Source organism: Camarhynchus parvulus, chromosome 2, assembly GCF_901933205.1.
Source record: "Camarhynchus parvulus chromosome 2, STF_HiC, whole genome shotgun sequence".
Taxonomy (NCBI): domain Eukaryota; kingdom Metazoa; phylum Chordata; class Aves; order Passeriformes; family Thraupidae; genus Camarhynchus; species Camarhynchus parvulus.
The window spans coordinates 5,369,369-5,382,376 of record NC_044572.1 but is presented as its reverse complement, the minus strand read 5'-3'; the positions used below and the strand labels follow the sequence as shown (position 1 = coordinate 5,382,376).

Here is a 13,008-nt window from a genome sequence, read left to right as displayed (position 1 = left end):
GTATCATTTTAGGATGAGAAGAACTGCTTGAAGGATTTACCATAACTTTAAGGAACACAAAAAAAATATTCAAAATAAGGTCTAGGCAGAAAGGTGGTGGACTCCCCTTCCGTGGAAGTGTTCTAGGCCAGGCTGGATGGGGCTCTGAGCATCCTGTTCTAGTGGAAGGTGTCCCTGCCCATGGCAGGGGGTTGGAACTGGATGAGTTTATTACAGAATCATAAATGGTTTGGGTTGGAAGGGACCTTAGTGTAGTTCTACCTCTTGGTCTTGGGATTTATTAGTTGGATTGTCCATGTATTCCCCAGGAGAGGGGCAGCTAGGGACTGGCAGGGCAGTTACTGGTATAGAGACATTACACCAAGGTATGATTTTTCCTTTCACAGAGGTCCTGTTTCATTCAAACTTTATCCCTAGAAATTTATTGCATTTGACATTTAGAATCAATCTTTAAGCACATGCTCTTACACTGTGAATGTGGTGCTGGCTCCTGAACAGAGCCAGGAAAAGTCACTTCCCAGCTGGATGACAGAGCTGCTGGGAGCACACACACACTTAACAGGAAAGTGATTGATTGAAGGAGCTCCCTGTACTACAGTGGAGGTTTTTCTGTCCAGAGCTGTGCAAACACCATGCAGAGCAGAGGTGCTGACTAGAGCCTGGGTGAGACATGTCTGCTCTCTCTCTGAGGATATTGTGACATTATTCTAAATGTCTTTTTCGGGGGACTCTGAATGCTTAATTACATATTAATTACATGTGTAATAATTACATATTGTAGCTTAGAAATGTAACTTTGAGCAAACAGTTGAAATTCTGCTACAGCAAAAGCAATGCCAGTTGTGTTTGCTTTAGGCAAAAGCCAAGAAGGAGGTTGTGTGGCAGTGCCCAGGAAATGGAACATGCTAATCAATGCAATGAGTAACCTGTAGCTATTTTCTCTTAAGAGCCTGTTCTTGTGTTACTGCTTGGAGGGGAAAATCCTTGCTCAGTTTTGGGGGAAGATGGAGAATGCATGTGGAAGTGCATGAGTCCCACCAGTATGTGTGAGTGGTGTGATCTGTGCTCAGCATTGCACAGATCCATTTTCCTGCAGCATTTCTGAGTTACAGCTCAGGGAAGTGCAGCCAAGTGTGGCTGAGCAGCCTCTGCACAGAGCCTAGAGAGTACAGCAGGAGCTTCAGTAGATTGTCAGACCTGCTTTGAAAGTTTAAGAGGGAAAATTAAATCATCAATGCCTGAATTTGGTGTTAAAATAGTTCTAGTAGGTGCTCAACCCAAAGACAATAAACACATCCACATACATTCATTCAGGTTCAGCATCCATATTGCTGTTAAGAATGGGATTTGCATGTTTATCTCTATTTCCTTATCGTGATCTTGGGGGTTTACAGTCAATCCTAGTATGGAGTTATGCTGTATGCAAAGTTCCCATGGATCAGGTTAGCCTCAGCTGGGGCAGGGCTTGGCCGGCTTTTTGTGGCCTTTGTTGAGCAGAGGTTTGAGCACCTGGGTGGGAGGAAATCCTGTGGCTCAGAGGGCTGCTCCTGGCTCAGCCTCATCATCCCCGGGTGCTGTGGCATTGGCAGGAGCAGGGCTCAGGGGAGATGGGCTTTGCCTAATCCTCACTCTAATGCTTCAGCTGCTGGGAGCCTCTGTGGATTTAATGTCTGCCAGGCCTGTGTCCTCAGGCTCAACTGGTAATTCTAGGGAGCAGCTCAGGTCTGGCAGATCATCCTGTTGTGTCTAGCCATACAAACCACCCTGCTGCTGTAACATCTGAGGTGACCTCCTTCTCCTCCTGCCTTTGTTCTACCCTTCTCCTGATGCTGCCCAGATAATCCTTCTTGTGTCTGCAGAAGAGCTCTCAAAGTTCACAGAGTGGGAGAAAGGTCACATCCAGCTCCTGCTTACCTGGAAACAGATCTTTGGGAGCAGCAGCCTGAGTGGCTGTTTGGTATTGGCTCTAAATCCAGCCACCCTCAGGTGCTTCTCCCATTCTTTTTATTTTATTTTGAAACTAAAATTCCAGTCACTTTTCTCACTTTGCTCCCACAAACAGGAGTACTCTCCACTTGCTGGGCTGCAGCTGTGAGGGAGTGTCCAAGAGGAAAGAAATTTGATGAGGAGGTCCAACTCTTCACCTCATTTAGCATTTGAATGATCAGGTTTCAGGTTTGGAGAACACAACATTCTCTGGCTCAAGGTTTAACTACTTGGTTTTCCAAACCCCTTCCCAGAGCCAGTTAACATAACAGACAGAGGCTGGACACAGACTAAAGGAAGTTTAACCCATTTATTATGGTGGCATTTGAAATCTAGCATGAGCTTTGACATTCCCTGCTCTTAGATCTCTAAAAGGTGTTCATGGTAGAGTCATTTAAATAAGCTATTACCATCTCATGGCCGTTTTTGAGAAAGGTAAAGGACTAGAAACAGTCCTAAATAAACAACATGAATAAAACACCACCTAGGTATCTTCAGGCATCAGGCTCCAAGATCAAACAAACCTTAGAATAGTTTAAATTACATTTATTTTTAGTGTTTGGCTGTTCACCCTTGTAACAGTCAGCTGGGGGAACAAAATAGGAAATTTATTTTAGCAACATAGGAAATAAAACTGGCCCATAATTAACAGACCCGTTAGCAGGCTAGAATCCACTGTCAATTCTACTGCCTTTAGTTAGAGCTCAATACATTCTTTAAAGCAACAGGTACTTTGACAATCCTGTTCAGAACTATTGTGCTTGCAGTATTTCAGACTAACAACAGATCAGGGAGAGATTTTTTTGTCAGGGTGGACTCATCTGAAGCCCTCATGTGCTGTGACTTTGCCTGCACTCTTTGGCTGAAGCTGAGCTGTCACAGGCAAACCTGTGGGACCCTGAGTCCCCCCTACATCAGCACCAGCGTCACTTACTGACAGAGCAGAAACAGAGCAGGAGCCAGGGCAAAGGAAGTCAGGCAATATTGTGCTAAATAAGTGTACTTTAGTTTCTAGCCTAAACACACACCAGCCTTGTACCCCTTTCTCTTCATTTACAAAGGGTTTTCACTGCAGAAGCTCTATTATTGCCTATCAGAAGCTTTGAAATTCCATGATAAATCACTGCCCTGAGGATTATAAAACCATCCATGTCTTCCATTGTCTATGTCATGCTTGCCCTTACATTCAGAAGTGGAGACAAATGCAAACAAAAAAATGCTACAAAAACCAATTGCTGGTGCTGCACAACAGCCCTGTTTTAAACTTAAAATAATTTGTATAAAAATAGTAATGAGTAAATAGAAAAGCACAAAGGAAAGCTATTTCTTGGTCACTACAGGAGCCAAGACATTCAATCTTCACCAAAAAGATTCATCATCCCTATTTTAAAATCATCATCAATTTATTTCAAGTAAGCACCATCATTCCCCCCTCACTGTTTATTTAACTGCATGGCCCCCACCTGGTCCACTCAAGAGCAGAAGTGAATGACAGGAGCCACCACCATGGCTTTGTCCCATTTGAGGCTGCAATTTCAAATCCCATTGTATTTCTTCCTGCCCAGGTAGGGATAAATGTACACAAAGGACTGTTGCAGAGAAGGGAATTAAACCAAGAAAAAGAAGGGTCTAGTAAGAGTACTAGAGCAGTAAGTAAAAGTATCTTAGTGTAAGAAATGCCTTGCAAGTCACAAGAACAGTCTAACCAAAATGTACCATTAGAAAAGCTTTCTAACAAATCAAAACTATAAATATTTTTTTTAATGCCATCAAACATACTGATAAAAGTCATCACTAAGTGTCACTCTTCAGGCACAGTGCCTTTGTAAATACATTCAGGAGCACTTTTAGGCAAATGTGAATTCATGAACTTGACATTCTGCCAGTGTCCAACTTGCTTCTGCATCAATTTTCCTATTGATTTGGGTGATTTTGGACAGCATTCAAATTCTGAACATAGATCAGTCCACTAAACAGTGATTGGAAAAGACAACAGGCTATGTACTTCATGTGATTTCTTGTCTAGTATTGTCTACACTAACAAAATAGAGCAACTGTAATTCTTTCAAAATCAGAAAAATATTCCAGGCTGTAGCAGTGCAGCATTCAGCAGTCTGTAAACAGCAGCAGGATCCATTTCACTCAGGATCTTGTGCAGCTGCTTCTCCTTTCTGCTCACTTGCTGCTTCACGCTCTGGTGTCTCTGGAGCAGTGGGTAACGAGCTCTCCATGCTGTTCACAAGCACCTTGGACTCCTGGTTATCAGCATCAGTTCCCAGTGTTGTTTTTGAAGAAATGTCATGAGGAAGATCAAGAGAAGGTAGGGATGGAATTGAAGGCAGGAGGTCATCCAGTGTGGGCTGCTTGCCTGATCCTTCAGGATATGGGGTTAAACCTTCAGGGTCCAAAGCTGAGGCATTTTCTGGGAAATCGAGAGAGTTGGTAAAAACACAAAACATAGCAGGCTAACAGACAGTGCCTCAGCATTTTCATTTAAAGAAAGAGACCCACATGCTATAAACTTAAGGAAAAGCACATTCAATTTTTCCATTTCTAAACCTGATTTCTTTTTCCATCCCATTTTTGCTGATTTTTATTAAAATCTGCCTGTTTCCAAAAACTGTGATGATGTTAAGTGAGCATGAGTTGGTGCCGTTCCAGAAATAAGACCCAAAGGAAATTTTGACTGCACTTACCAAAATAAGCAGAGGCTTCACTCTTTGGCATTAATGTTTCAGAGCCAACAGGAGCCCCTGCTGCTGGCATGTTGAAGGAGGCAGATGAGGACAGGTTGGACACTTCTGTTAAGCTTGTGAACTCAGAAACTGATATTCCAGACATATCTAGAAATCCTGAAGGAGAAAGCAATTATTAGTTAGATGCAACACAAAATTCTAGATTCAAAAGGACATGTTCAATCCAGACTGAAGTCAGTGAAGTCCCCTTCCTACTAAATGCAAATAAATTTAACTTACATGGTACTTAAATTCTACAGCTCTGAAATCCAGGGAAGTCAAAAACCTCAAGGAAAACCACCACCAGTGCTCACAGTTCTGAATTTAAATCTCTAGCTAGTTTAAGACCGTATTAATTTATTTAGATGTACTCTAAAGAATTGGTGAAAAAAAGCACGCAAGAAAACATACCTGGATCCATAACTCTCTGGAGAGGGGGAGGAGGAGAAAGGGAGCTTTCTGGTGAGTAACCACTCATTGCCTGCTCTGTGGAATGATCCAAGTTCATAACTGCTTCAGAGCTGTCATTCTGAGAGGTAGGTGCCAACAATGGAGTCTGGAATGAGACAGCAAGCAGTAAAAACATTGTTTTACATCAGAAGCTTCAGCAACCCTCCCATGAAAGCATCCTGCCTGTCTCCACATGCACCACTTCAGAGAGAAGCTGTGATGCTGAAACTGAAAGACAAACACCACTCAGGACATGTTCCAGCTCAGCCTTTTAAAGCCAGTCTGTTCTCAGAACTTGGTTCCTGGAGGTGTATCTTTCTCCTAGTGAAGTAGGTGTTTTAACATGATCCTCAGTGACTGGCACAGTATAGGATGCAAGACTTGAAAATAGGGAGAAAATATCTGGCAAGAATTTATATCAGCTGCCACTGGTGATCTGGGACCTGCTCTCCCTTTCCTTCAGCCAACCATCCATTCAAGCAAAATTGAATGCTACTCTCAAACATTCTGTATTACCACTGTCCCACACAGCAGAAAATTTTGAAACTCCAGAGAATGTGGCAGGGATTGGAATTTATTTTTTTCCTACCTCTGTGTAACCATTAGTGGATGGCAGAGGAGTTCCAGCTTCTGGTGAGGGTGAAGCTGATTTGCTTTCTGGCTTTTTCTTTGATGTTGTGGACTGTGTTGGAATTCTGTGCAAATAGCCATATCCAATACCACATCCTAAACTGTACAAGAGAAAAAATCAATACACAAAAAGGTGCTCTTAACAAAGCTAATATTTTAAACTTTGACTTTTTTAAACAAGAATAGTTTGTGTCTTATCTATAGTAGGAAATACCTACCTGCAAGAATTTCCACTTAAGAGTACTCAAGGAGCAGTCTGCAATCAGCTTTGAGACATGCACAGCTTAGCTTTCACTGAACTATTTTATATCTTTACAAAAAATTTAATCTGACCTGATGTGGGTTTTGTTCTTGCTTTAGCTGAATGTTTTGACTATGAGATTGCAGATAATGAATCTGCTAATGAGGAACTCAAGACAGGAGTTCTGCCATTTGATTCAACTTGAGCAGGATTAGATCCTGAATGTGCCCAATTCCTAGCTCTAAGCTGTTTTTGGTTTTTTTTTTAATGTAAAGATTAACAGTTTTGGGTGACAAGTGTGAGGAAACAAGGCTTAACTTGGAAACACCAATAACTGATAGCAGTAATACTCCTAACAGGAGCTCATTTAAAGCAAGTGTAAAACCAGTTATCAAGAGAGATCAGTACCTTCCTTCTCCACCCCAAGCTCCATTGGGAGTCACAACTACCTCTCGGATGGAATCTGCCTCAGTGTTATAAACCATCAGCTTCAGAGGCTTCCCCTCGTGGGATTCAATCAGGGAAAAGAAATCCTCTGACTAGGAAAAAATAAAAGATAAAAAATAGTAGTTAACAAACCCATATGTGCAAGTCAACATTTTCTATAGTTATTTACTTAATGTGAGATATTAAACACCCAGAGATAGAAAAACTACCAATGTAGTTTGATCTTTAGTGGCAAATTCTTTTTATTGTCAGATTAAAAGAAAGATAATGTTTACCTTAATAATAAAGCTTCTGTCATAAACATCCACCTTCCAAAATCCCTCATTGCCACCCCGATGTGTTTGATGAGATTTATACAAAACAATCAACACTTGGCAGGCACAAAGACAACCAGTGCCTGCTGGAAGGAACGTGCACCTTACCTCCTGCAGAATCTGATCAGATCCAACAACGTAGTCAGTGTAAGGCTGGAGACCAGCCAGAGCTGCAGGAGACGAAGGCTCCACGTCCTGTGAAAGAATGACACGAGTCATCTGCACCCCAGCAGGATCAACTAGCAAGATCAAAAACAACTAACTCCCAGAGCAAGGAAGGAAAGAACAATTTGTTAACTGGCTAAAAAAGTTCTCAGATAATCTACATCTACCTGCAACATCCTATAAAACATGCTAAGAAAAATGTACAACACAATGAGTAAGAAAATCTTAACAATTTAAAATTACATCCTCTGAAGATGCTGAGAAATTGCATTTGCTTAAACAACCAGAAACATAAACATTCTTTCCTATTCAGTTCTACTCTTTCAGCTCTTCCTCCTAATTTTAAAATAAAATTTGTGGTGCTTTTTGTAACATTAATATGACTTCAGTGAATTAGGCAACACAGAGACTCCAGTCAGGCCAGAATCCTTTTACTTTTGCCATTGATTCTTCAACATAAAAGGAAAAAAACTTCCCACCTATACAGTTTGGTCTGCTTGGGATGGAGTTATTTTTGTCACTGGGAGCCCTGACAGCCACCCACTCCTTGTCCCTACTCAAACAGCTCAGACAAACCTTCAAGACTGTGTTCCCTTCCTCTGGCTGTACCACTGTACTTCACATTACTGCTAAAATCACACAGTACAACAAGGCTGCACAGACAGTAAGGAGCCAGGCAAGCACTGCTGCTCACCAGAACGTGCCAGACGTGCTCGTTGGCTCCCTGGAAGCTGCAGAACCTCACGCTGGCTCCAAGGAGGCCTTGGCCTCCCCACATGTTACTGGGGATCACCTCCACCTCTCGGATTTTCATCGTTTTGATGTTGTACACCTCCAGCTTCACTGCTTTCTCAGCATTTGCCTTCAGCAGGTCTTTCAACATATTGTTCTCCTTGTTCTGTAAAGCAGATGCAGGATTAACATTATTTCCAGTTGCACCTGTAACATCTTTGGCATAATTTGAATACAAAGAGCCAAAACTATAAAAGTTTAGGCTCTGTGGTTCACAAACAATCCCAGCAATTTCCAGTTCAATTTTCTTTTACTAGAAGGCAGTCAGTAATGTCAACACACATCCTTTTACAGAAGTACTTCCTGTTATTCCATTTCATCACTGGCATTCCTGTCCTTCACAACTGCTATTAAATAATACCAGCAGTCTCAGATGCCAGCTGTAGTCTAACAATGAGCAGCAACATTTCACTTCATGTCTCTGAGCCCCAGCCCTCTTCAACAGCCCTCCAAAGTCACTGCAAACTGACTGTGAAAAAATAGCTTCATTTCTGTCATGTTAGAAGGTTAAATGATCTTCCTCAAAATCTACCCTTATAATGATCACTTCCAAAAAAGACATCTCCTCTCATAAAACCAAGACAAACTTAATGAATTCAGCTTGAATGTGGTTATGGTGGAGCATACAAGGCACAGCTCTGACAAAACCCCAACCAAACCCAAGAAAACCCCATCAAACCAAAACTCAACTCTTCTCTCATAACTCAACACACAGGAACTGTGCTCTTGGTCTCAGAAGTATAAGTAGACACACTGATTCTTTTCCATGTTTTATCAAGTGCTGAAACAAGTTTGTTTAAACAAATGTTGAGCTCTGACTGTTGACTCACCAGTTCAGTATTCACCTTGTGGTAGAAAATATGTACAAATGAGCAATAACAAAAACATTGTGTTAAGCTGCTAAGAAGTAAAGGTGAGTAAAGGCATGAACAGAACCTTTCCTTCAAACTTGGGGCTAGCCAAAGAGACTTTGAACCTCTGCAAGTTTTCCTTTACTTTTAATGTCCAATGTGAAAAGTTTCTCTGCTTGTGACAGTTCTGGCTTTTACCTTTCATCATCACTACAGTGCATGTGAGGTGGAAAACAAAATCATCTGAGACTTACAAGCCTCGTGTGTCCTATGGCAATGATGAAATCAAAGAAAGGTTCCAGTCCTCCTTGTTGGGCTGGGGAGTTCTCCTGAACCTGCAGAACACAGATTTTATTGTTATTCTACACTGACCTCCAGTTACATAAGGGAAAGTGTTAATCTTTACACTTGATTCAATATTTACTTTTGAGCTGAGCCAGAGATAAGGCACCAAATGATCACCCTCAAGCAGCAGTGCATAATTAGGCTCTTACTTTTATATAACTATGAACAGATATCCAAATCAAGCTGTAAAAAGCAGGTTTTGTACCCCATATAAGACATAAATATTGTAATTCAGAGTTCACAACCTAGAATTATTAAATACTGAATACTTTGGAGAAAGGCTTGGTTTTCAAGTGTGCTGCTGCAGGGTTTTCTCCTGTGGCTCTAACAACCTGAGCACTGTGAGAGTCCCCACTTACATCAGAGCCATTTTTCCATGAACACAAGTGACAGCTGGGTTCCCACATTTCCAGCCCACTGGAACAGGAATATTTACATAAGCACACACCTGCCCACGAGTTCTGGTCCAGAAAACTGCCACCACTTACAAAAGATTCCTAATAAGATTTGGGACATCTTGGTTTCATTAGAACCAAAGCTGTCATAGAAGAGATGCCATCACTAGAGAGAAAACTCATAAAACACATTCATACCAGGAAAAACCCCACAAAAAGTTTGCAGTTACATTAAATCCACCCACTTCAAGGTGCACTGACAAAGCAAGATGGGGTTCAGGAATCACTGCAAACCTACTGACAGTTTGCTCTTGACTTCACTTTTTGTTAACTCAGCAGCTCTTAACCTGACATATATTTGACTCCTGAGGGCCACCTCACAATTTAAGCACAAAATTAAAACCCAGGCATGATCTAAACTGGGAAGTTCATTGCTAGGAAAGTTACATCTTCTATTTGGTCTGATGTTACCAAAATGCAATATATATGTATTTACTTTTTTTAATAGATAAAGTTGTATTGGTATTGGGGCTTTTGCTGGCAAAACTGTCTATAAAAGTTATAAAAATTTATTTAATAGCATAGTTACTTCAGTAAAAGCTTCTAAAGCAAAAATAAGAATAAAAATCATGCTTTATTTTTAAACAGTTAAGACTGAGCACTGTAACCACAGCTGTAGTAGATATATTAACTTTTATCACAGCCCTGGACTGCATCAAAAGCAAGCAGGCAGCTTTATACAGATGCTGAGAAACACAGAATGCAGATGAAGTGGAAAGAGCACGTGGCAACAACGCTCCCATTCTTATTCCAGGGAAGGAAAATACCCACTAAAAGAAACGATAACTCATGCAAACAGCTGCTATCTGCCCATCCTTAAACTTCCAGATATGCACTTATACCTCTGTACATGCAGACATCTGCTAAAGAGAGGAGTTACAACAAACTTGCATCTGGGAGAGGCAGCCACGGGGGAAAACACCCTGGAGGGGGAATTGACTCCCTAACGTGATGCTGTAGAGATCCACAGAGAAGAGAGCAGGGAAAGGAGGGAAGAAGGGGAATAGGGAGAGAGAAGGAGAGCAGAGAGACCAGGGAGAGATAAAGGGGAGCAGAAAGAGAAGGGGAACGGGGAGGGGAGCCAGGAGAAAAGGAGGGGAACAGGGAGGGAAGAAACGCTGTTCTACTCCTGAGCTACTCCAAGTTCCCCGAGAGCAGCCCCACAGGCTCCTCCGGGCTGCTCGGCACCCAAGTCCCGCCAGGTCGCGGCCCCGAGCTCGCTGCAGCCCCCGCAGGCACCGGCAGCGGCGCGGCCGCCCCGCCCCTGCCGCCGTGGCAGCTCCGGGACGGAGCCAACAGCGGGAGCCGGGGCGGCCCGGGTGTGGCAGCGCGACCCGGCCGGAGCCGCCCCAGCGCCCGCCGCCCCTCGCGGCCCCCCTCCCTCCCTCCCCTCCGTCTCCCCACGGCTGCCTCACCCCGTGCACGTGGAATCCCTCGGCGCCGCCGCCGGGGCCCTCGGAGCTGGAGCCCAGCCCCATGGCGGCTGCCCCGGCACCGCTCCGCCGGACCCGAGCGGAGCCGGCCCTCAGGCGGCCGCGGCCCCCAGCATCGCCCTCACGCCGCTCCCGCAGGCCCGAGCAACAGAGCGCCGAGCGCAGCGCCGGGACACGGCGGAGCGATGCGGGAACGCGGCTCGACTCCGCGCCCTGGCGCGTGATCGGCGGGGAACGCCCCCTAGCGACGGGGCCGGGGCGGGAGAAGCGAGGCGTTGCTGCGGGGGGCGGGGAAGGGGGCGTGGCTATCCACGGAGGGCGTGGTCTGTGCCTAGAGGCGTGGCCTATGTTGAGGGGCGTGGCCTGTATCGAAGGGCGTGGCCTGTGCTGGAGTCCCAGAATGACAAAATCGCGGAATTACGGAATTTTTTAGGTTGGGGAAAAACTCTGAGATCACTGAATCCAACCTATCAATGAACACCACTGTGGGGACAGCCCGTGGCACATCAATGTTCCCTCAAGCATCTCCAGGCACGGTGTCTCCACCACCTCCCTGGGCAGCCCCTTCCAATGTCTCATCAACCCTCTCTGTGAAGAAATTCCTCCTGTGAAAAATGTGTATTTTATGATTGGCTTTTCACAAATATTAAAATGAATATTATATGTGTTGTGTTAGAAAGTAATGCTGTGTTAATTCTTTTAAGTAAGTGTGTTAAATATAGTTTTAGGTTATAAAAAATGTTAAAATAGAAACTATGCTATATAGGATAGGTTTTTTTAAAGGACTTGCACTGAGATAGCAGCCACAGGACACCTGAATCTTTCAGAGAAAAAGAATTTATTGCTCCATTATCGGAAGAAAGGAACTTCTTTCCACCTCGAAGGCGCTGTTAGGATGCAGAGGAAGAAGCTGACACTGACCAGACAGAATCCTGTGTTTGAATGGAATTTATGCATCATGTATGAGATGTATGAATATGCAATCGGTTAGTGTTTTTAAGGCTTAATTCTTTGTTAACATGGGTCCTTTTTTGGGCTTGTGCTGCCCATTAAAAGGTACCTGGATGTCCATAACTCTCTGTCTCTATTGTCTCATATTGTCCTAATTCAAATTGTCCAAATTATTATTACTCTAACTGTATTACTATTTTTATAACCATTTTATTACTATTAAACTTTTAAAATTGTAAAAAACCAAGTGATTGGCATTTTTCACACTCCTGATGTCCAACCTAAACCTCCCCGGCACAGCTTAAAACTGTGAAAAAATCCCCAAATTTGCCCACTACTGTTCTCATTCTAAAAGCCTTTAAAAATCATCCCCCCGTTAGTATAATCCAAAAAGATATTATTGCTAATTTTTTGCCAATATTGTGTTTCTGTTCGTCTCCATTGGCAGAGAATTGTGCTCAAAAACAGTGTTTCTACCAGCTGAGACAACTTTTAGTATTAATTAATACTATTAAATCAATAGTCCAATGTTGCTGTTTTACAAATGGTAGTTTGTGGTATTTTTAAGTAGATAGGTATTTCTATTTAAGAGGTTTTTTAGGTAGTATTTGCACACCCCTGACATTTCATGTCTACCCCACTGTGTTCTACTTAGGATGGATCCTTCTGATTCTGCCTTTAACTCATGAATAGAAAAGTTCTGAAAATTTTCAAAGTAGCAAAGTTAACTGGAAGTGTTATTATATTAATCTCGTTAAAATGTTAGTTATATTTCTTGCATTAACATTTTCATTTCAGTATAAAAGTACTGATTTCATTAAAACTCCTGGGTAATGCTGCTGTCACCTTCAAGATCTCATTTTTCAAAGGATCCATCCACATAATCTCTGTGGTTCAAGTGTGATGCATAAAAACAGGAAAAAAAAAAAGCTGTTTTTTCCATTCTGTGCCTTTTACATTCCCTTCACTTCAGGAGCTATTTATGCTTGAAAATCCACACACTTTGGTTCATATTTATCCAAAGAAAGCACAGGATATTCTCAGGAGCTTTTTAAGTAACTTTTCCCTGGAGTCATCTCTAAGCTGTGACTGCAGACCTGTGCATCACATTCATTGAGCAGATAGGAAATAAAAGTATTCAGAAAAAAAAATATGCCTAACATTTATCTGTGGGGTTTTTATGGTGTGTATATTTGGGAACCTTATCTCATAG

General features: G+C 42.7%; 1 protein-coding gene across 1 annotated transcript; it reads right to left on the bottom strand.

The window, feature by feature from the left end:
- Positions 1–2,283: 2,283 nt before the first annotated feature.
- Positions 2,284–11,050, bottom strand: GORASP1 (golgi reassembly stacking protein 1). The gene is made up of 9 exons (XM_030943750.1): positions 10,827–11,050; positions 8,866–8,946; positions 7,663–7,866; positions 6,912–6,998; positions 6,451–6,581; positions 5,761–5,902; positions 5,133–5,277; positions 4,683–4,838; positions 2,284–4,408 (listed from the first exon to the last, which is right to left on the bottom strand). Exons 1-9 carry the CDS (start codon positions 10,887–10,889, stop codon positions 4,125–4,127), a joined length of 1,293 nt encoding a protein of 430 aa, XP_030799610.1. The 5' UTR covers positions 10,890–11,050; the 3' UTR covers positions 2,284–4,124.
- Between the last annotated feature and the right edge of the window lie 1,958 nt (positions 11,051–13,008).